The sequence below is a fragment of the Oncorhynchus clarkii genome, chromosome 9, assembly GCF_045791955.1.
Source record: "Oncorhynchus clarkii lewisi isolate Uvic-CL-2024 chromosome 9, UVic_Ocla_1.0, whole genome shotgun sequence".
Taxonomy (NCBI): Eukaryota; Metazoa; Chordata; class Actinopteri; order Salmoniformes; family Salmonidae; genus Oncorhynchus; species Oncorhynchus clarkii.
Window position 1 is genome coordinate 48,617,081 of NC_092155.1, and position 24,224 is coordinate 48,641,304.

Below are 24,224 nucleotides of genomic sequence, written 5' to 3' on the forward strand. Positions count from 1 at the left end.
CAACAAGTGCTCAGCAAACGTGGGAACTCCTTCAAGACTGTTGGAAAAGCATTCCTCATGAAGTTGATTGAGAGAATGCCAAAAGTGTGCAAAGCTGTCATAAAGGCAAAGGGTGCCTACTTTGAATAATCAAACATCTTTGGACAAAGTTAAAACAGAGCGGGGCTGTTCTAGATTCTCCTAGGCCAACGCATGTACAGCATTAGTACAGTATGTATGGCTTATCATGTAGGAAGTGCATTGGAATGAGAGCCTTGGGGCTACTGACGAGGTGTGAGCCAGCACAGAGAATAAGGGAGAGAGGGAGAGCGTGAATAAACCTCAAGAGATTAATAAACCTCAACATGTCGGCTAAAGCGATTGAATTCAGGAATGCATTGTAGGCTAACCAATACCAAACGGCAATTCAGTGAAAAAAAAAATCTCATTGATTTATCAAGACTAGTCCCCATGCTTGTCTCAGAGCAGCACAAAATTATGCTGAAATAGTTGACCACACGTGGGTAGAATATTGCTTCAATATTGCTTCAAATCCTATTATAACAATTGGATGACTTTGGGAGTTTCAGTAAGTAACAATGTGTTGCCTTCATTAGCCTACTTTATTCAAATGTGTCTGTTATTCAGTGATATTTATTCCCATAGTAATTCCATCCAGATGTGGTTGAAGGAACTGGACCAAGGTGCAGCGTGGTAAGCGTACATTTTCTTTATTAACTCAAAATGACGGCAAATAAAACACTACAAAACCAAACCATGAAACTCAAAGGCTATGTGCCCTAAACAAAGTCAACTTCCCACGAACACAGGTGGGAAAAAGGGTACCTAAGTATGGTTCCCAATCAGAGACAACGATAGACAGTTGTCCCTGATTGAGAACCATACCTGGCCAAAACATAGAAATAGAAAATCATAGAAAAACAAAACATAGAATGCCCACCCCAACTCACGCCCTAACCAAACTAAAATAAAGACATAAAAAGGATCTCTAAGGTCAGGGCGTGACAGTTAGAAAACAGTGCATTTGGTGGACTCACAGGGACCAGGCCAAATTAGATTTGTGATGGTAAATTTAACTATTTACAAAGCAAAAGGTACATCAAATATTGTAGCCTACACCTTGTGGACTGCTATGTGTTCCATAATAATTCACCACATTTCTTTCAAGGTAGGATTATAGCAATATTGTGTTATGTTTAAGCCTATTTACATGTATATTTCTAGTATTGTACCTAATGTTGGCTGTTAGGCTAAATGTCTTTTTTTCTTCTCCAATTGCAGACAATGACCCAAAACACACTACCGCCCGGGTTTGCATTACAAATGAGGGCATAAACTGGGACAAGATACCAGCAGAGTAAGTTTCTAACTTTTCAGTCAGAAATTAAAAACACACATGATGTGTCTATATATGGAAAAATACAAGTTTAAAAACGTTGACCAATCGATTGGTTGAAAGAACAGATGACTCTTGGTTGATCAAGATTCATTTTAGTCGGGGACCCTACACAACCCTACACTATTTGTTTGTGTTTCTTACATCTGCAAACAGCTAGGTTGTTTTTTCTTAGCAAGTTGAGCCTAAATCTTATTAGCCACTAATTCTAAATCGCTAGTTAGTTGGCTTGCTAGCTAATAAAATTACTGAGTCAGCACAAACGTAATTAGTTAAACAGCCTGATAATACCAGTGATAGTGTAGGCTCTAAATCGCAAGTCAAATTGCAACATTTGGTTAAAAATAAGGCCTAGATTGTTTGCCCATATCGTGCAACCCTACGTGGCAGTGTGGAAATTATCTCAAATGAGTGCAGGAAATGCAGAAATTGATAAATGCTGCATTTTCGGGGGGCTTGAAGTTTAATTGAACAGCATAAAACAATCAGAATGGAGAATGACCCATTGAAATCACTTAGAATGTATGTGTTACCACCCTAGGGTCACGCACTACTCATTTTGATGTATTCTTTTTTATATTGTTAGACCAGAAATGTTTGTGTGTTATTACATACAGGAATAACTATTGGATATCAGAGCAGCGGTAACTCACCAGCATCAACACCAGGAATATGACTTTCCCAAAGCAGATCCTTTGTTCGCACCCCCCAGGGCAATTGAACTGATTCCAGAAACCCACCTAAAACATCGCCGGTGAAGGAAAGGTACTCGGAGTGGTCTTCTAGTCTGATTTAGGAGGCACGGACACCACCCACCGCTTCCGAGTATATTACTCGCTAATGTTCAGTCTCTGGATAATAAAGTTGACGAGCTCAGGGCGCGGGTCTCTTTCCAGAGAGACATCAGGGATTGTAACGTATTCTGCTTCATGGAAACATGGCTCTCTCAGCATATACTGCCCGAATCGGTCCAGCCAGCTGAATTCTCAGTCCATCGCGCAGACAGGAATACATATTTTTTCGGGAAGAAGGGTGGGGGTGTATGTTTCATGATTAACGACTCATGGTGTAATTGTGATAACATACAGGTAACTCAAGTACTTTTGTTCACCCAATCTAGAATACCACCCAATCAAATGCCGACCGTAATATCTCCCAAGAGAATTCTCATTGGTTATAGCCACGGCCGTCTATATCCCCCCTCAAGCTGATACCACGACAGCCCTCAAAGAACTCCACTGGAATTTATGCAAACTGGAAACAACATATCCTGAGGCTGCATTTATTGTAGCTGGGGATTTAAACAAAGCACATTTGAGAAAAGGGATGCAGAAGTTCGATCAACATATCGACTAGTAGTTCTCTTGCTGCCAAAACACTCGACCACTGTTACTACAACTTCCAAGATGCCTATAAGGCCCTCCTCAGCCCTCCTTTCGGCAAATCTGACCACGACTCCATTTTGCTCCTCCCTCCCTATAGGCAGAAAATCAAACAGGAAGTACCCGTGCTAAGGACTATTCAACGCTGATCTAACCAATCGGAATCCACGCTTCAAGATTGTTTGATCACGCAAACTATGTTCCCGGGTAGCTTCCGAGAATAATATTGACGAATACACTGATTTGATGACTGAGTTTATCAGGAAGTGTATAGGAGAGGTTGTACCCACTGTGACTATTAAAACCTACCCTAACCAGAAACCGTGGATGGCAGCATTTGTGCAAAACTGAAAGTGTGAACCAGCACATTTAACCATAGAAAAGTGACTGGGAATATGTCAGAATACAAACAGTGTAGTTATTCCCTTCACAAGGCAAATCACAGGCAAAACATCAGTATAGAGACAAAGTGGAGTCGCAATTCAACGGCTCAGACACGAGACGTATGCGGCAGGGTCTACAGACAATCACGGACTATAAAAGGAAAACCAGCCACGTCGCGGACACCAACGTCTTGCTTCCAGACAAGCTAAACACCTTCTTTGCCCGCTTTGAGGATAACAGTGCCACCGACGCGGCACGCTACCAAGGACTGTGAGCTCGCCTTCTCCGTGGCCGACGTGAGTAAGACATTTAAGCGCGTTAACCCTCACAAGGCTAACGGCCCAGACGCCATCCCTAGCTGCGTCCTCAGACATATTCAATCTCTCCCTATCCCAGTCTGCTGTCCCGACATGCTTCAAGATGGCCACCATTGTTCCTGTACCCAAGAAAGCAAAGGTCACTGAACTAAATGACTATCGCCGCGTAGCACTCACTTTTGTCATCATGAAGTGCTTTGAGAGACTAGTCAAGGATCATATCACCTCTACCTTACTGTCACCCTAGACCCACTTCAATTTGCTTACTGCCCCAATAGATCCACAGACGATGCAATCGCCATCACACTGCCCTATCCCATCTAGACAAGAGGAATACATATGTAAGAATAATGTTAATTGACTATAGCTCAGCATTCAACACCATAGTACCCTCCAAGCTCATCATTAAGGTCAAGGCACTGGGTCTGAACCTCGCCCTATGCAACTGGGTCTTGGACTTCCTGACGGGAAGTCCAGGTGGTGAAGGTCGGTGGTAAATGTAGGAAACAACACCTCCACCTCGCTGATCCTCAACACTGGGGCCCCACAAGGGTGCATTCTCAGTCTCCTCCTGTAGTCCCTGTTCACCCATGACTATGTGGCCAAGCACACCTCCAACTCAAATCATCAAGTTTGCAGATGACACAACAGTAGTAGAATTGATTACCAACAATGACAGAGACAGCCTACAGGGAGGAGGTGAGGGCTCTGTGAGTGTTGTGCTAGGAAAATAACCTCTCACTCAATGTCAACAAAGGAGATGATTGTGGACTTTAGGAAACAGCAGAGGGAGCACCTCCCTATTCACATTGACGGGACCGCAGTGCAGAAGGTGGAATGCTCCAAGTTCCTCGGCATACACATCACTGACAAACTGAAACGGTCCACTCACGCAGACAGTATGGTGAAGGCGGCACAACAGCGCCTCTTCAACCTCAGGAGGCTGAAGAAATTTGGCTTGTCACCTAAAACTTTTACAGATGCACAATCGAGAGTATCCTGTCAGGCTGTATCGCCGCTTGGTACGGCAACTGCACCAGCCGCAATCCAGAGGGTGGTGCGGTCTGCCCAATGCATTACTGGGGGCAAACTACCTGCCCTTCAGGTCACCAACAGCATCCAATGTCACAGGAAGGCCAGACAGATCATCAAGGACAACAACCACCTGAGCCACTGCCTGTTCACCCTGCTATCAACCAGAAGGTGAGGTCAGTACAGGTGCATCAAAGCTGGACCGAGAAGCTGTTTTTCAGTCTCCATCTCAAGGCCATCCGACTGTTAAATAGCCATCACCAGCACATAGAGGCTGCTGCCTATATACATAGACTTGAAATCACTGGCCACTTTAATAGATGGAACACTAGTCACTTGAATAATGTTTACATATCTTGCATTACCCATCTCATATGTATATTCTGTATACTATTCTACTGTATCTTATTCTATGCTGCTTTGACATTGCTCGTCCATATATTGTTATATTCTTAATTCCACTCCTGCACTAGATTTGTGTGTATTGGGTATATGTTGTGTAATTGTTAGATATTACTTCTAAGATATTACTGCACTGTTGGAGCTAGAAGCACAAGCATTTCGCTACACCCCCAATAACATCTGCTAAACACGTGTATGTGACCAATAAAATGTATTTGATAAAGCAAATATATAACTTTTATTATTCAAAAGCATAATACTGTAATACAGTCTATATTTACTTTTTTAAATACTGTAATATTATATTTGGGCTATATCGCCCAGCCCTAGTTCAATCAAAAGACCTGATTAACATGACCTCAATAACGCAGCCACATGCAGAAATATATATATAATATTTTGTTTAAAAGCTCTGATGAGACCAAGAGAACAATAAACACTTTTCAATGAAAAAACAGAAATCCACTTTGGGTAAAAAAAAATAATAATAATAATTTTAAACACTTCTGTTTTCAAAGATGTAGCCTACGTACGATGCAATACTTGTGATCATTTTAGGAGAACAAAAACGACTTAGCCTACATTTGAACACCACTGCAAAAGCTGAACATGGTCAGTCAATCAACAATGGCCGCAGCGTGAATAAAGTCTATTGGAGACACTGTGCATGCATGGTTCTCATGAGACATTTCAGTAATAGCAGCAACTGTTATGAGTCTGTTGATGAGTGTGGATTTAGTAAGGCGATTACTAAAGCTTACCTAACTACCTACTCATAAATGCTCATAAATCTAAATTCAGTTACATACTGTATTCCTATCAACATTTTTATAATTCTAAAAGTATTTATTTGAAGTTGAACTCTTTTTAAAAAACTAAATAGGTCCTGTACATGTTGTGAAAATAACTGTAGAATACTGTAGGGGATTGGGAGGAGGAAGTTCTTGGGGCAGATTACCTGGTTTGGGCAGTGCCTTCTGGAAGCCTCTCTGTACCGGCAGCAGCATCTCAGATACAGACACTTTCCTCCAGTGGGAGAATCTGTTCGAACACACACAGATGCACGCACGCACACACGGTCTAAAAGCTCCTCTATGAGTAAACATGTCTGATTCAAAATCAGATTTTAAATCAATTGTAATTTGAATGACAGAGACCATGTACTTACATAGTACTCTCTGTTTTCATGGTAGGCTGGGAGTCAGGGACAATGCTGCTGTCTGTTAGATAGAATGAGGGTAAAGGGAAATAAACGGTGTGTTTACAGTCATTACATTTATGTTACATTTATGGGAGATGTATTACAGAGAAAATGTAAATGCCCAAGTGACTGTCACAACCTATCTACATTTGTTTTTAAATGACATGTTGTCATTAAGCAGACACTTATCTAGAGCGACTAAATAGTCAGTGCATTCAATTTAGTTAGGACAACCATATCACAGTCATTGTATACAGTATATAAAGTGTGAAGGAACTGTACCAAGAAGCTCCTCTTCCTCTGCCTGGTCAGTTTGGACCATCTCCACCACTTTGTCCACTGGGATGTGCTGCAAGACGAGTACCGGTACAATAATTAAACTACTGCTACTACCTCCTGCTACTGCTCCTCGTTAGTCAGCTACAACTAATAATGATAGACTTATAGAATTACCACTACAGATGCTACTACTACAACCATAGCTATATATAATGTGGCGCCGGACAACTTGACCGGGAAGATTTTAATTTACCGGCCATTTGAGGAATTTACCGAACCCATATGCATTGGGTGCATAACTCATTATGGCGTCCACCTACGGTGCTCAAAATGACAGAAATCTGATTTAGATGATGATAATGCATCTTAACAGAACAAGTAAGGAAGCAGCCAATAAATGCAATTTGCAGGAAAACAGCGCACCTGATAGCGGTTCCATATGTGAGAGATGCAAATCTCTGTTAAACTTAGAAAGAGGGGGGTGTGAGTATAATTTTTCTTGAGTAGAATTTAAAATGTTAAGACAATTCTTGCGCATTCATTGTTTCATTGTGTGAATCGCTTGCCCGTGGATATTTTTTTTTTAACCAATTCCCCATTACATGTCACCAGTAGTAAATATACCCATCATTTGGTTATACACATTTCTGTTGGTGCATGTATTAATTACAGTCATGTATCATTCTCATTCTCGGAGTGGAAACGTTGTTTGCAGAGTTCACAACCTGCTACACTTGTGAGAAAGAAGTTTTAGTTTATTTCATAACCATAATTTACAAGATTTGTTTTTGTTTGTTTGGAGTGCTCCATGTAAGCAATGAGTATGTGTCAGGTTTCTCTGTCCTGATTATTTCGAGGGAGCGCAAGCGCCTGAGCACACATAGAAGTACCTCGCCTGCTGCACAGAAATATAGGATTTTGTATTTTATTTTTTACATCCACTGCAAATGAGAATATTTAAAACATGATATATACACAGTATATATTCTGGGGGGGGGGGGGGGTATTTTACCCCCTTTTCTCCCCAATTTTGTGATATCCAATTGTGATCTGGTCTTATCGCTGCAACTCCCAACGGGCTCGGGAGAGGCGATGGTCGAGTCATGCGTTCTCCGAAACATGACCCGCCAAACTGCACTTCTTAACACCTGCCCGCTTAACCTAGAAGCCAGCCGCACCAACGAGGAAACACCGTTCAACTGATGACCGCAGTCAGCCTGAAGGCGCCCGGGCCCCCCACAAGGAGTCACTAGAGCGCGATGAACCAGGTAAAGCCCCCCTTGCTAAACCTTCCCCTAATGACGCTGTGCGCAGCACTACGGGACTACGGGTCACAGCCTGTGGTGACACAGCCTGGGATCGAACCCAGGTCTGTAGTGACGCTTCAAGCAATGCGATGCTGCGCCACTTGGGAGGCAAATAATGATATATTAAATCTATAGTTTCTCACCGTAATCGATTTTGAAAATCGTTCCAACAATCTCCCCGTTGATAATCACCAATCCTCAGTATGAAAGAGCAATTAAAGTTACAGAACTAATGCTCCATTGGCCTATAGGCTTTGACTTCCATGCGCTCATTTCTTTAGCATCCAATGGATCACGGTGTATCAATTTCCATTAATGAATAAAAAGCATTATTTTGCAATGGGATTTTCTTCCTCCCGGTCATTTTGGCCAGCAACAGTTTTCATTTATTTTTAGGGGGCCAAAAGCCGGTAATTGCCGGCTAACAGAAACCCTGCTATAAATGTATAATAATTACTCCAATATTACCATTGTTGGAATATCGCAATGTCACTACTATTAGGAGCGTACTGTCCAGGCGGTGTACTTGTACATAAAGCTGACGCATGCTACAGGAACAGGAGATTGGCCCAGAGGACAGTAGCCTTTCTGGCACGGACAAGGCTACCTAGAACATACTTACTACAACTATTGCTACAGCTACTAGTACGATTATCAATGAAAAACTACTATCCGTTGTACTACCACTCCTAACAGTTAGGAGAAAGACCAGACCAACCCTGCGGTATTTCTCTGCCACAGGTCCAGCTCTGGTGTCCTGCTTGGTAGCTTTGCTCTGTGATAGAGCAACCACCGCATCCATCTGGGGAAAAAAATAATAAACTTTTAGGAGCAAATCCCAACTTCCACTCTGTCATATACGAGAGATATTTCAACTGCCGTTGGTGTTAGGACTTCCCCCTCAGTGCTGCTGCCTATGCTACAGGAGGGTTTAGCTTCCATCTAGTCTCAAGTACATTACTCTAAGGGACAAATCCTTACTTAAATTTAAGTTGAATTTTCACTTAGTCTCCCATTGGTATCGATGTGTTAGGGTGAGAATTGCAGTATCTATGTAATGGCAAAGTGCATCTGGAATTTTTACTCAAATCTCCCATTGACAGTGAGAGATTGACTGTCAGTTACACAAAATAGTTACAGTGCCTTGCGAAAGTATTCGGCCCCCTTGAACTTTGCGACCTTTTGCCACATTTCAGGCTTCAAACATAAAGATATAAAACTGTATTTTTTTGTGAAGAATCAACAACAAGTGGGACACAATCATGAAGTGGAACGACATTTATTGGATATTTCAAACTGTTTTAACAAATCAAAAACTGAAAAATTGGGCGTGCAAAATTATTCAGCCCCTTTACTTTCAGTGCAGCAAACTCTCTCCAGAAGTTCAGTGAGGATCTCTGAATGATCCAATGTTGACCTAAATGACTAATGATGATAAATACAATCCACCTGCGTGTAATCAAGTCTCCGTATAAATGCACCTGCACTGTGATAGTCTTAGAGGTCCGTTAAAAGCGCAGAGAGCATCATGAAGAACAAGGAACACACCAGGCAGGTCCGAGATACTGTTGTGAAGAAGTTTAAAGCCGGATTTGGATACAAAAAGATTTCCCAAGCTTTAAACGTCCCAAGGAGCACTGTGCAAGCGATAATGTTGAAATGGAAGGAGTATCAGACCACTGCAAATCTACCAAGACCGGGCCGTCCCTCTAAACTTTCAGCTCATACAAGGAGAAGACTGATCAGAGATGCAGCCAAGAGGCCCATGATCACTCTGGATGAACTGCAGAGATCTACAGCTGAGGTGGGAGACTCTGTCAATAGGACAACAATCAGTCGTACATTGCACAAATCTGGCCTTTATGGAAGAGTGGCAAGAAGAAAGCCATTTCTTAAAGATATCCATAAAAAGTGTTGTTTAAAGTTTGCCACAAGCCACCTGGGAGACACACCAAACATGTGGAAGAAGGTGCTCTGGTCAGATGAAACCAAAATTGAACTTTTTGGCAACAATGCAAAACGCTATGTTTGGCGTAAAAGCAACACAGCTGAACACACCATCCCCACTGTCAAACATGGTGGTGGCAGCATCATGGTTTGGGCCTGCTTTTCTTCAGCAGGGACAGGGAAGATGGTTAAAATTGATTGGAAGATGGATGGAGCCAAATACAGGACTATTCTGGAAGAAAACCTGATGGAGTCTGCAAAAGACCTGAGACTGGGACGGAGATTTGTCTTCCAACAAGACAATGATCCAAAACATAAAGCAAAATCTACAATGGAATGGTTCAAAAATAAACATATCCAGGTGTTAGAATGGCCAAGTCAAAGTCCAGACCTGAATCCAATCGAGAATCTGTGGAAAGAACTGAAAACTGCTGTTCACAAATGCTCTCCATCCAACCTCACTGAGCTCGAGCTGTTTTGCAAGGAGGAATGGGAAAAAAATTCAGTCTCTCGATGTGCAAAACTGATAGAGACATACCCCAAGCGACTTACAGCTGTAATCGCAGCAAAAGGTGGCGCTACAAAGTATTAACTTAAGGGGGCTGAATAATTTTGCACGCCCAATTTTTCAGTTTTTGATTTGTTAAAAAAGTTGAAATATCCAATAAATGTCGTTCCACTTCATGATTGTGTCCCACTTGTTGTTGATTCTTCACAAAAAAATACAGTTTTATATCTTTATGTTTGAAGCCTGAAATGTGGCAAAAGGTCGCAAAGTTCAAGGGGGCCGAATACTTTCGCAAGGCACTGTACATACATCTCCAGTTAGGATTGGGACACTACTGAGTAGTACAGTAAATACAATAAAATAAAAAACAGTGCATTTGGAAAGTATTCAGATGACTTAACTTTTTCCACATTTTGTTACGTTACAGCCTTATTCTAAAATGGATTAAATTGTTATTTTTCCACATCAATCTACACAAAATACCCAATAATGACAAAGCAAAAACAAAATTATGAAATATCATATTTACATAAGTATTCAAACCTTTTTACTCAGCACTTTGTTGCATTACCTTTGGCAGTGATTACAGCCTTGTCTTCTTGGGAATGACCCTACAAGCTTGGCACACCTGTCGTTGGGGAGTTTCTCCCATTGCTCTTTGCGGATCCTCTCAAGCTCTGTCAGGTTGGATGGGGAGCATTGCTACAAGGCTATTTTCAGGTCGCTCCTGAGATGCTCGATCGGCTTCAAGTCCCGGCTCTGGCTGGGCCACTCAAGGACATTCAGAGACTTGTCCCAAAGCCACTCCTGTGATGTCTTGGCTGAATGCTTAGGGTTGTTGTCCTGTTGGAAGGTGAACCTTCACCCCAGTCTGAGGTTCCTGAGCAATCTGGAGCAGGTTATCAACGATCTCTTCGTACTTTGCTCTGTTCATCTTTGCCTCGACCCTGACAAGCCTCCCAGTCCATGCTGCTGAAAAACATCCCCCCACAGCATGATGCTGCCACCACCACGATTCACCGTAGGGATGGTGCAAGGTTTCAACGTAGTGATGTGACGCTTGGCATTCAGGCCAAAGAGTTCAATATTGGTTTCATCAGACCAGAAAATCTTGTTTCCCATGGTCTGAGAGTCTTTTGGTGCCTTTTGGCAAACTCCAAGCGGAATGTCATGTGCCTTTTACTGAGGAGTGGCTTCCGTCTGGCCTCTCTACCATAAAGTGCTGCAGAGATGGTTGTCCTTCTGAAAGGTTCTCCCATCTCCACAGAGGACCTCTAGACCTGACAGAGGTCACCTCCCTGACCAAGGCCCTTCTCCCCCGATTGCTCAGTTTGACCGGGCGGCCAGCTCGAGTCTTGCTGGTTCCAAACTTCTTCCATTTAAGAATGATGGAGGTGTGTTCTTGGAAACCTTCAATGCTACAGATATTTTTTAGTACACAATCCACACAATCCAGTACACAATCCACAATCCACAATCCTGTCTCCGAACTCTATGGACAATTCCTTCAACCTCATGGCTTGGTTTCTGCTCTGACATGCACTGTCAACTGTGGGACCTTATATAGACAGGTGTGTACCTTTCCAAATCATGTCCAATCAATTGAATTTACCACAGATGGACTCCAATCAAGCTGTAGACACATCTGAAGGATGATCAATGGAAACAGGACGCACCTGAGCTCAAATTCGAGTCTCATAGCAAAGGGTCTGAATACTTATGTAAATAAGGTATTTCTCCTAAAATGTCTAAAAGCCTGTTTTTACTTTGTCATTATGGGGTATTGTTTGTAGATTGCTGGGGAAAACATGTCTCAATCCATTTTAGAATAAGGCTATAACGTAACAAAATGTGGAAAAAGTCAAGGGGTCTGAATACTTTCCTAAGGCACTGTATATCTGTAATTAATGCATGAATGTAAATGTAACTCCATTTCTATGGTAAGTCCTTCTGCACCTGCTCCCTCCTGCTGTGGCTCAGTGTAATGCCAGGGGCGGCATTGTAGTAGGGTTTGGCCGTCCTCAGCTCCCCCAGGCCCGACTGGCCTTGCCTCTCACACGACCTGACCAGCTCTATAGCCGGCTTCACTTTGGGCCTGCTGCCTCTGGGAGTGGCTAAAGTAGGAGGGGAATCCATCAAAGACCAACATTAAAAACGCACAGACACACACACACGCAGGTGCATTCAACAAAAAGAAAGCAAAAAGACAAATCGCTTTCAACAGAACTAAATAACAAAGTAGTATTCCATTTTACTCTATTCCACTCTATTTAGGTTGAGGCAGATGTACACTACAGGCCAAAAGTATGTGGACACATTATCGTCAAACATCTCATTCCAAAATCATGGGCATTAATATGGAGTTGGTCCCCCTTTGCTGCTATAACAGCCTCCACTCTTCTGGGAAGGCTTTCCACTAGATGTTGAAACATTGCTGCGGGGACTTGCTTCCACTCAGCCACAAGAGCATTAGTGAGGTCGGGAAATTAGGCCTAGCTCACAGTCGGCGTTCCAATTCATCCCAAAGGTGTTCGATGGGGTTGAGATCAGAGCTCTGTGCAAGCCAGTCATGTTCTTCCAAACCGATCTTGACAAACCATTTCTGTATGGACCTTGCTTTGTGCTGGGGGGCATTGTCATGCTGAAACAGGAAAGGGCCTTCCCCAAACTTTTGCCACAAAGTTGGAAGCACAGAATCATCTGGAATGTCATTGTATGCTGTAGCGTTAAGATTTCCCTTCACTGGAACTAAGGGGCCTAGCCCGAACCATGAAAAACAGCCGCAGACCATTATTCCTCCTCCACCAAACCTTACAGTTGGCACCATGCATTCGGGGAGGTAGCATTCTCCTGGCATCCACCAAACCCTTATTGTCCATCAGACTGCTAGACGGTGAAGTGTTTCCAGAGAAAGCATTTCCACTCCTCCAGAGTCCAATGGCGGCAAGCTTTACACCACTCCAGCCAACGCTTGGCATTGACCATGGTGATCTTAGGCTCGTGTGCGTGCGGCTGCTCGGCCATGGAAACCCATTTCATGAAGCTCCCGACGAACAGTTCTTGTGCTGACCTTTCTTCCAGAGGCAGTTTGGAACTCGGTAGTGATTGTTGCATCTGAGGACAGACGATTTTCATGCACTTTGCGCTTCAGCACTCGGCGATCGTGTTCTGTGAGCTTGTGTCGCTTACCACTTTGAGGCTGAGCCGTTGATGCTCCACTTCACAATAACAGCACTTACAGTTATCAGGGCAGGTGTTCTTGGAAAGATGGCATCCTATGACGGTCCCACGTTGAAAGTCACTGAGCTCTTCAGTACGGGCCATTTTGCTGCCAATGCTTGTCTATGGAGATAGCATGGCTGTGTGCTCGATTTTATACACCTGTCATTAACGGGTGTGGCTGAAAAAAATAGAATCCACTAATTTGAAGGAGTGTCTACATACTTTTGTGAGGGGTACCCACATGCTGCCATAACAACGCTAAAGGGGCTGGCTCCTGTCCCCCTCCCTCCTCCGCTGCTGGTGATGAACGTGCTGGACTCAGACACCCTCCTCTTGGCTGGAGTCACCATCTGGGATAACAAACAGTGTGTGTATGTGTGCATTTCATTATAAGACCATCCTCAGTTAGAATATCACACAAGCCACCAATGGTATGTACTAACTGGTGTTCTGCAGTCTTTGTTCACTTACAGTAGTACACTGTGCCAAGCTTTACATGGCATTAAATACTCCACACCAGCAATGATTTCCTGCTAACTCAGATAACTAGCTAGTTACTTCCCAGTGGTTATCAGCCACCTGTAAGGGTCCAGAGGGGCGAGGGGGTAGCAGACAGGGGACACTGTCCCTCTCTCTCTCCACGTCAGCGTCGGGGGACATCTGACTCTCGGGAACAAGAGCCTGTTTGGATATGACTGTCTGTCAGTCTCACTTTCTAACATTTCCCAGGCAATGCAATCCCATAGCGCAAATACATTGGTATGCATGGTGGTTGGAAGACATTTGCTGTGTGTTGGAACACCAATACTGTTTTATATTCAAGGAATAACTCACTCAAAACCCCTAATTCCTCTGATTTACATTGTTAAATAACGCAAATATGCCATTTGTTTCTGCATTTCGCCGTTATAAGTTAGGGAGCAACACGAAAATTGTTGTGGAAATCCGCAAAGCTCAAGTGGAATACAAAACCCACAATGCACTGCTCTCTCTAGAAAGGCTGGCTAGCCAGGTAATTTTTAAACACATGTGTAACTGTTATTTCCTGCAATCTAGAGCTAAAATAAATACCCCATTAGGCTGTGGTGCTTGGCAAAGTAAAAAAATATATACATCACCAGTAAAAAGTTTGGACACACCTACTTGTTAATTTTTACTATTTTCTACATTGTAGAATAATAGTGAAGACATCAAAACTATGAAATAAAACATATGGATTCATGTAGTAACCAAAAAAGTGTTAAAAAGCTTTGCACATTCTTGGCATTTTCTCAACCAGATTCACCTGGAATGCTTTTCCAATAGTCTTGAAGGAGTTCTCACATATGCTGAGCACTTGTTGGTTGCTTTTCTTTCACTCTGTGGTCCAACTCATCCCAAACCATCGAAATTGGGCTGAGGTCGGGTGATTGTGGAGGCCAGGTCATCTGATGCAGCACTCCATCACTCTCCTTCTTGGTCAAATAGCCCTTACACAGCCTGTGTTGCGTCATTGTCATGTTAAAAAAACAAATGATAGTCCCACTAAGCGCCAACCAGATCGGATGGCAAATTGCTCCAAATCAAATCAAATTTTATTTGTCACATACACCTCCATGCTTCACGGTGGGAACCACACATGCCGACATCATCCTTTCACCTAATTTACGTCTCACAAAGACACGGCAGTTAGCACCAAAAATCTAAAAATTTGGACTTTCACCGGTCTAATATCCATTGCTCATGTTTCTTGGCCCAAGCAAGTCACTTCTTCTTATTGGTGTCCTTTAGTAATGGTTTTCTTGCAGCAATTCGACCATGAAGGCCTGATTCACACAGTCTCCTCTGAACAGTTGATGATGAGATGTGTCTGTTACTTGAACTCTGAAGCATTTATTTGGCCTGCAATTTCTGAGGCTGGTAACTCTAATGAACTTATCCTCTGCAGGAGAGGTAACTCTGGGTCTTCCTTTCCAGTTGCGGTCTTCATGAGAGCCAGTTTCAACATAGCGCTTGATGCTTTTTGCGACTGCATTTGAAGAAACGTTCTAAATTCTTGAAATTATCTGGATTGACTGACCTTAATGTCTTAACCTCTCTAGGGTACGTGGGACGGTAGCATCCCACCTGACCAACATCCAGTGAAATTGCAGAGTGCCAAATTCAAATACAGAAATAATGATTATAAAAATTCTGAAAACATACAAGTGTTATACTTAGGTTTAAAGATTAAGTGCTTGTGAATCCAACCACAGTGTCAGATTTCAAAAAGGCTTTACGGCGAAAGCATACCATGCGATTATTTAAGAACATCGCCCAGCAGACATATCATTACAAACAGTAACCAGCCAAGTAGAAGTTACACAAGTCAGAAATAGAGATCCAATTAATCACTTACCTTTGATGATTTTCATATGGTTTCACTCAGAAGACATTCATTTACTCAATAAATGTTTGTTTTGTTCGATAAAGTCTCTCTTTATAACCAAAAACCTCAGCTTTGTTTGCGCATTTTCTTCAGTAATCCACAGGCTCAAACGCAGTAAAATTGATAGAAACATGTCAAACGACGTTTATATTCACTCCTCAGGTTGTTTTTAGAATAAATAATCAATAATATTTCAACCGGACAATAACGTTGTCAATATAAAAGGTAAACAAGAAAGGCGCGCTCTCGGGATTGCGCATGAAAAAGCTCTGTGACACTTTAGGGTCCAGTCATTCAGACTGATCTTACTCCCTTATTTTTCAGAATACAAGCCTGAAACAATTTCTAAAGACTGTTGACATCTAGTGGAAGGCATAGGATCTACAATTTGAGTCCTAAGTCAATGGATACTGTAATGGCATTGTATAGAAAACTACAACAACAAAATAAATCCTACTTCCTGGATGGATTTTTATCAGGTTTTCGCCTGCCAAATCAGTTCTGTTATACTCACATACATTATTTTAACGGTTTTGGAGTGTTTTCTATCCAAATCTACCAATTATATGCATATCCTAGCTTCTGGGCCTGAGTAGCAGGGAGTTTACCGTGGGCACGCTTTTCATCCTTCCTTACTTGAGCTGTCCTTGCCATAATATGTACTTATTCTATTACCAAATAGGGCTATTTTCTGTATACCACCCCTACCTTGTCACTACACAACTGATTGGCTCAAACGCAAATGAACTTTTAACAAGGCACACCAGCTAATTGAAATGCATTCCAGGTGACTACCTCATGAAGCTGGTTGAGAGAATGCCAAGACTGGGAAAATCTCAAATATATTTTGATTTGTTTCACACTTTTTTGGTTACTAAATGATTCCATATGTGTTATTTCATAGATTTGATGTCTTCACTATTATTCTACAATGCAGAAAATAGTAAAAAATTAAGAAAAACGACTGGTACTGTATATATATATTTGTTTTTTGCAACAAAGTCCACAAGGTAGGACAGCGCCAATCTTATAGTCTTTGGGGAGAACCCCGTATGAACTATCATTACAATCCGAGAGCGCAGATTTTTGTTGCCTTTCCACTGTAAAATTTCTGTCTACTTGTAAGATGAACAGGGAGTAGAATACACAAGATGCAAATGCTTACCTGGGAGCAGTTGTCATCCATAACAATCTTGACTGTGGTCTTCACGACAGAGGTTCTTCTCTTGCCCACAAACGACTGACAGGAAACAAGGAAACAGGCCTTTGTATCAGTATATCACCCCCAAGATATGCAGACTATTTGGAAAGTATTCAGACCCCTTGACTTCTTCCACTTTGTGTTACGTTACAGCCTTATTCCAAAATGTATTAAATACATGTTTTCCCTCTTCAATCAACAGACAACAACCCCATAATGACGAAGTGAAAACGGGTTTTTAGACATTTTTTCACATTTATTAAAAATAAAAAACTGATACTTTACTTAACTATTCAGACCCTTTGCTATGAGACTCAAAATTGAGCTCAGGTGCATCCTGTTTCCATTGACCATCCTTGAGATGTTTCTACAACTTGATTGGAGTCCACCTGTGGTAAATTCAATTGACTGGACATGATTTGGAAAGGCACACAATGTCCCACAGTCGACAGTACATGTCAGAGCAAAAACCAGGCCATGAGGTCAAAGGAATTGTCCGTAGAGCTCCGAGACAGGATTGTGTCGAGGCACAGATCTGGGGAAGAGTACCAAAACAATTCTGCAGCATTGAAGGTCCACAAGAACGCAGTGGGCTCCATCATTCTTAAATGGAAGAAGTTTGGAACCACCAAGACTATTCATAGAGCTGGCCGCCTGGGCAAACTGAGCAACCAGGGGAGAAGGGCCTTGGTTAGGGAGGTGACAAAGAACCCGATGGTCACTCTGACAAAGTTCCTCCGTGGAGTCCCTCTGTGGAGATGGAAGAGTCTTCCAGAAGGACCACTATCAATTCAGCACTCCACCAGTAAAAGGCACATGACAGCCCGCTTGGAGTTTGCCAAAAGGCACCTCTGGTCTGATAACCAATATTGAACTCTTTGGCCTGTCTGGAGGAAACCTGGCACCATCCCTACGGTGAAGCGTGGCGGTGGCAGCATCATGCTGTGGGGATGTTTTCAGCGGCAGGGACTGGGAGACTAGACAGGATCGAGGGAAAGATGAACAGAGCAAAGTACAGAGAGATTCTTGATGAAAACCTGCTCCAGAGTGCTCAGGACCTCAGACTGGGGCGAAGGTTCACCTTCCAACAGGAAAAAGGCCCTAAGCACACAACCAAGACAACGCAGGAGTGGCAGGAGTCTTTGAATGTCCTTGAGTGGCCCAGCCAGAGCCCAGACTTGAACCCGATCAAACATCTCTGGAGAGACCTGAAAATAGCTGTGCAACGACACTCCCCATCCAACCTGACAGAGCTTGAGAGGATCTGCAGAAAAGAGTGGGGGAAACTCCCCAAATACAGATGTGCCAAGCTTGTAACGTCATACCCAAGAAGACGCAAGGCTGTAATCATTGCCAAAGGTGCCTCAACAAAGTACTGAGTAAAGGGTCTGAATACTTACGTAAATGTGATATCTGTTTTTAATTTGTAATAAATTTGCAATATGTTTTGCTTTGTTTATTAGGGGGTATTGTGTGTAGAGTGATGTGGGACAAAAACTTTTAGAAATGATCCATTTTAGAATAAAGCTGTAACATAACAAAATGTGGAAAAAATCAAGGGGTCTGATTACTTTCCGAATGCACTTTAAGCCTCCAACAGTTAGGCCAAAAAACACATTCATTATCATGGATTGATTTGTGAAATCTGCGGGGGAAAAGCTGTAAAAAAATATTTTATGATCAGTTTTGCCTTGTAGTTCACAAAGAATAAGATTACATAGGGCCACAGTTCTCAGGCTTAGGGGCCATCTTGTCTCCTGTTAGCAGGGTAGTATTCACTAGAAACCAAACAGAACAAAACCTGCCGAACAGGAGAAGGACATACCTGAACTTGTCCAATAAGAAACTTTTTGTGTTGGAAAACGTTCGTTGCAAAATGTTTTCCTATAAACGCTACCTACTTTGTTCTTGTTTCCGTAGACGCTCCTGGCTGCCTGCATGATGTCCAGGGAGGAGCTGAAGTGGATGGTGAGGTGGGAGCCCTCCACCCCACTCACACACAACGGCTCTGTCAGCTTTAACTTCAGCACCCTCCTCCTACCCTCCTCTGGACAGAGAGCACACATGTGAAAGTACACAGCAGGGTGTTTCCCGAACACACACAAGGGCATTTTCAGTGCACACACACAAGGGCGTTTTTAGTAATATGAAATGTGCAGAAACTTTGCAGATATAAATGTATTGAATAGAGTTGACGCCATGGCGGACAGTCATATCTGTTCTATGCAACACATTCTTTCCACCCTACTAGATGGGCATTAGATGGCTAGCTTTGACTTGTGGGCTAAAATAAAAGGTGAGTGTTTGTCCATATACGTTTGGTTACCTGTGACCGTGTAACTGTGGACTTCATTCTCAGGGATACAGGCTGTGTCCCACTGACCCTCCTGTGGAAAAATTCCAATACAATTTTTTTGCTGACCTGCAAGGGTAACCAGTCCTACCACTGATCCCCCTAATTCTGAATCTATCCTATCCACCTAACTCGGACTCTAGACTCTGAGGGAAAGTCAATTCCAAATATAGCACGTAATGCTGCCAATGGTAGAGTGAATAATTGATGCCTATATTATACAGATTATACAAAATAGAAAAAGTAAGCCATGTGGCTACGGCAAGTAGATTTGATCAACATTCAGTTCAGGACTCATTTCACTTTGTGCATTACTGTACGTCAAATAAACCTTGGTGATGGTCAGTAAGGGGTGGTTTCCTGGATCCAGATTAAGCATAGCTCTGGACTTTAATGGAGATTCTCCATTGAGAATGATTTAAAATCCAGGACTAGGCTTAATCTAGGTCCGGGAAACCACCCCTTAGTGTTCACAGTCATGTCAAGTGTCAGCGGTACCTGTGCATCCTCATCGGCGAGAGAGAAGTAGAAGGAGACGCTCTGACTTCCCAGGTTGAAGTCGATCCAGAACTCCTCCAGTTTCTCATCAGAGGGCATCAGCAACTGGGGGCACACATCACAGTTGACTCAATCGGCCAAATTGAACATCTCTTAAGCAAACTGAAAAACATTTGGTTTGCATGCATTAACTGTGTGTGTGTGTGTGTGTGTGTGTGTGTGTAGGGACTGACCTCATGTTTGTCCAGAAACACCTCCAGACAAGGGTAGGAGAACACTCTGGGAGAGAAATAACAGGCATATGTTGTGATATAGTAGTAGAGCCGTGTGAGTTTTACAGTATGATCACTAATCAAATGTATGTCTGTGTACCTTCTCCCATCTCCCTGCATCCCATTCAAAAGGTTTAGAAACCTGCGGCAGTCCTGCAAAGACACGTTGCATTGTCCCATTAAGCATTATAGAATAAAACGTACATAACTGAACTTGACACAGATGTCAATTCAACCAGTTGTGTAAATTACTTAAGTAAAAATACTTTCAAGTACTACTTAAGTCGTTTTTTTTTAGTATTTGTACTTTACTTTACTATTTATATTTTGGACAACTTTTACATTTACTTCCCTACATTCCTTATGAAAATAATGTACTTTTTACTCCATACATTTTCACTGACACCCAAAAGTACTAGTTCTATTTTGAATACTTAGCAGGACATGAAAATGGTCCAATACACACATTACCAAGAGAACATCTCTTGTCATCCCTACTGCCTCTGATCTGGCAGAATCACTAAACACAAATGCTTAGTTTGTAAATGATGTCTGAGTGTTGGAGTGTGCCGCTGGCTATCCGTAAATTAAAAAATAAAATGGTGCCGTCTGATTTGCTTAGTATAAGGAATTTGAAATGATTTATACTTTTACTTTTGATACCTAAGTATATTTTAGCAATGAAATGTACTTTTGATACTTAACATTGAAAACATTGAAAACCATAACATTGAAAACCAAATACGTCTAAATGTAGCATTTTATTGGGTGATCCACTTTTACTTGAGTCATTTTCTATTAAGGTATCTTTACTTTTACTTAAGTATGCCAATTGTGTACTTTCCCACCATTGAATTCAACGTCTATTCCACGTTGGTTCAATGTAATTTCATTGAATTGAAACAACGTTGATTCACCCAGTGTGGCCAGGTGGGATGTTGTTTGAATCCCGGCCTGGGTTTTGCTATAACGGCCAGGCTTTACCGTCTCAAACTCAGAGTCCTGAATTTTGCTGAAGGTGCTAGCAACAAACTCCATGGAGAACCAGTCGTCAGCCAGCTCCTTCCTCTGGGCACGGGTGGTCATCCTGCACAGGGCTTCCATCAAGGCTATCTGCAGGTCATAATCTACAGAGAAGAAAGAAAAAGAGAGAGAAAAGGGGGGGGTGGGTAGCGAAAGAGAGCGAGAAAGAAAGAGAAAAGGAGGGGTGGGTGGGTAGAGAAAGAGAGTGAGAAAAAGAGAAAGTGGGCGAGAGAAAATGTTTGTATATGTGTGTGGCCTCTAATGTAAGCATCCCACTGGGCAAAAACTGGTTGAATCAATGTTGTTTCCATGTCATTTCAACAAAATAATTCAATGTGATGATGTTAAATCAGCGTGGAAAACTGATTGGATTTGCAAAAAGTAATCAACGTAAAGGAATTTTGTATTTTTTTCACCCAACTTTTAAACTAAATGTATTTAATGGTTTTTATTTTATTTAACCTTTAACTAGGCAAGTCAATTCTAAACCAATTCTAGGCCTCCCGGGTGGCGCAGTGGTTAAGGGCGCTGCAGCGCCAGCTGTGCCATCAGAGTCCCTGGGTTCGCGGCCAGGCTCTGTCGTAACCGGCCGCGACCGGGAGGTCCGTGGGGCGACGCACAATTGGCCTAGCGTCGTCCGGGTTAGGGAGGGCTTGGTCGGTAGGGATGTCCTTGTCTCATCGCGCACCAGCGACTCCTGTGGGGGCCGCAGTGCGCGCTAACCAAGGTTGCCAGGTGCACGGTGTAGCCTCCGACACATTGGTGCGGCTGGCTTCCGGGTTGGATGCGCGCTGTGTTAAGAAGCAGTGCGGCTGGTTGGGTTGTGTATCGGAGGACGCATGACATTCAACCTTCGTCTCTCCCGAGCCCGTACGGGAGTTGTAGCGATGAGACAAGATAGTAGCTACTACAACAATTGGATACCACGAAATTGGGGTAATAAGGGGTAAAAATTTAAAAAAACATTTATTTTTAATAAAATTATAAACAAATTCTTATTTACAATGATGGGTTAGGGTTAGGGTTAAAATCCTCCCCTGGCAAAATCCTCCCCTAACCCGGACGACGTTGGGCCAATTGTGCGCCTCCCTATCACAGCCGGTTGTGATACAGCCCGGGATCGAAAAAGAGTCTGTAGTGACGCCTCTAGCATCATGCCTTAGAACGCTGCGCCACTTGGGAGCCCAAAATGACATGGCCCAATGACATGGTGAAATGTTTTGCTGATTTCACATTGAATTTACATTGAATTTCTCAACATAGACTTTGGTTGAACAGGACACTGGAGGGGCAGAACAGGACACTGGAGGGGCAATTACCTCCACCCTCTACAATTCGACTGGCCAGGTTGTTCCTGTGGAATGAAGCAGACAAACCAGTCAACCAATCAACCAACCAACCAATCAATAGAATTCACGACATGCCTCGCTCATATCAATATCATATTGAATTATTGATATAGGTACCCACCACTAGTTATTATCTACTGTGGGGTTCTGTTGATACAGGGCATTACAGATTGCCACAGTGAGATGATAAATAGATTACACCCATCATTTGAAGTAAAGAATTTAATGTATCAGGATACAGCCCTCTGCGTCACATACATTAGATCCGAGGCCTCTTGAGATGATAAGATCTTCTTCTCCTTTTTGAGCTCCGCTGGGATCTTATCCAGAATGATGTTCAGTTTCCGAATAGCCTGTTAAAAAATGACATGGACTCAAGTCAATGTACCTGAAAAGCACGTTTTAAAAGTCATTCAAAAATGATATTGAAGTGTAAAACCATGTCACTGAGCTACACTATCCCATTCAGAGACTTGGACAATGAGACCCAAGTTGGTTCATTTGCCTCAATAATGCAAAAAATGATATAATCCATTATAGTAGTAACTTACGCAGCTGAACCCACGTAGATTGCTTTATAGGACATATTCTTTATACACTTCAGAAATTTGGCATTATTTTGGTCAACATTGAAATAACTCTCCCTCACCTCTTTCTGGATCATTATGTGGATTCTTGGGTCTGCAGCCAGCTGGCCAATGAGATGTAGAAAGCATTCAGTGACCTCATATGTTCCTAAAAAAAAGAATCAGTCATAAATGTAGTTAATTTAATGTATTGGACAAGTTATCAGTTAAACACAGACATGCTTGTGTCCTAGCATGTTTTATGATAAGACAATAGAAGCAAAAACTTCAGGATAAGTTTTTAAAAAGTGCACACATACCCTCTAGACTTGTTTCATGAACAACCTATTGGAGGAAAAACAAAGCTGCAGATAATGGTAGCTAAAGTGCAAATTTAGAAGAAGAAAAAATTGCTAGAAAATAAACTACTTAAGTTCTTTAACTATATTATAAACAGCAATTGTCTGGTCAAGCACATTTGACTATTTCCACATTCAATGCTCACCATTACAGAGTCAAATAAGTCTTCAGCTAGGTTCAGCAAGGTCTCATTCCTCTGTGTGCATGCCTCGATCCACAACAGCCTTGCTTTCTCAAACCACTGCACCATGTGCACACAGACAGATACTCACTCAATCCACCACTCAATATAAATATATTCACATAATGTATAGCTCATACAACAAACATAAGCCTGCTATAATATGGTTATAAATGTAGGGTGGCCATATACGCAGTGGCCAGTTTATTAGGTACACCAACCTAGTACCGGGTCAGACCCCCTCTTTGCATCCAAAACAGCCTGAATTCTTCAGGGCGTGGAAACATTGTTCCAATTGGTATCAAGGGACCTAACGTGTGCCAGGAAAACATTCCCCACACCTCAAAACCATCACCAGCCTGTACCGTTGACACCAGGCAGGATGGGGCCTTGGACTCATGCTACTTACGCCAAATCCTGACTCAGCCATCAGCATGACTCAACAGCAACCGGGATTAGTCGGACCAGGCTGTTTTTCCACTCCTCAATTGTCTATTGTTGGTGATTGCGTGCCCAATGGAGCCCCTTCTTCTTGTTTTTAGCTGATAGGAGGTGAACCCCACTCCTGGTGTGGTCGTCTGCTGCAATAGCCCATCTGTGACAAGGACTGACGAGTTGCTGTTCTGGACAACCACAG

The 24,224-nt window shown here is 42.5% G+C and overlaps 1 protein-coding gene across 1 annotated transcript in view; it reads right to left on the reverse strand.

Annotated features, from left to right (window-relative positions):
- LOC139417561 (synaptonemal complex protein 2-like) overlaps window positions 1-23,386 on the reverse strand; it is a 28,641-nt gene extending 5,255 nt beyond the window's left edge. Inside the window, exons 1-18 of the mRNA XM_071166801.1 lie at window positions 23,367-23,386; window positions 23,130-23,215; window positions 22,739-22,833; window positions 22,451-22,485; window positions 21,093-21,235; window positions 20,209-20,261; window positions 20,070-20,115; window positions 19,837-19,941; window positions 19,312-19,372; window positions 18,887-19,032; window positions 16,950-17,024; window positions 13,957-14,058; window positions 13,619-13,727; window positions 12,112-12,269; window positions 8,419-8,502; window positions 6,397-6,463; window positions 6,082-6,133; window positions 5,872-5,954 (exon numbers count right to left, since the gene is read on the reverse strand). Of these exons, the coding sequence (XP_071022902.1) occupies window positions 5,872-5,954; window positions 6,082-6,133; window positions 6,397-6,463; window positions 8,419-8,502; window positions 12,112-12,269; window positions 13,619-13,727; window positions 13,957-14,058; window positions 16,950-17,024; window positions 18,887-19,032; window positions 19,312-19,372; window positions 19,837-19,941; window positions 20,070-20,115; window positions 20,209-20,261; window positions 21,093-21,235; window positions 22,451-22,485; window positions 22,739-22,833; window positions 23,130-23,144 (1,429 nt within the window). The 5' untranslated portion in view covers window positions 23,145-23,215; window positions 23,367-23,386. The remainder of the gene's footprint in view (window positions 1-5,871; window positions 5,955-6,081; window positions 6,134-6,396; window positions 6,464-8,418; window positions 8,503-12,111; window positions 12,270-13,618; window positions 13,728-13,956; window positions 14,059-16,949; window positions 17,025-18,886; window positions 19,033-19,311; window positions 19,373-19,836; window positions 19,942-20,069; window positions 20,116-20,208; window positions 20,262-21,092; window positions 21,236-22,450; window positions 22,486-22,738; window positions 22,834-23,129; window positions 23,216-23,366) is intronic.
- Between the last annotated feature and the right edge of the window lie 838 nt (window positions 23,387-24,224).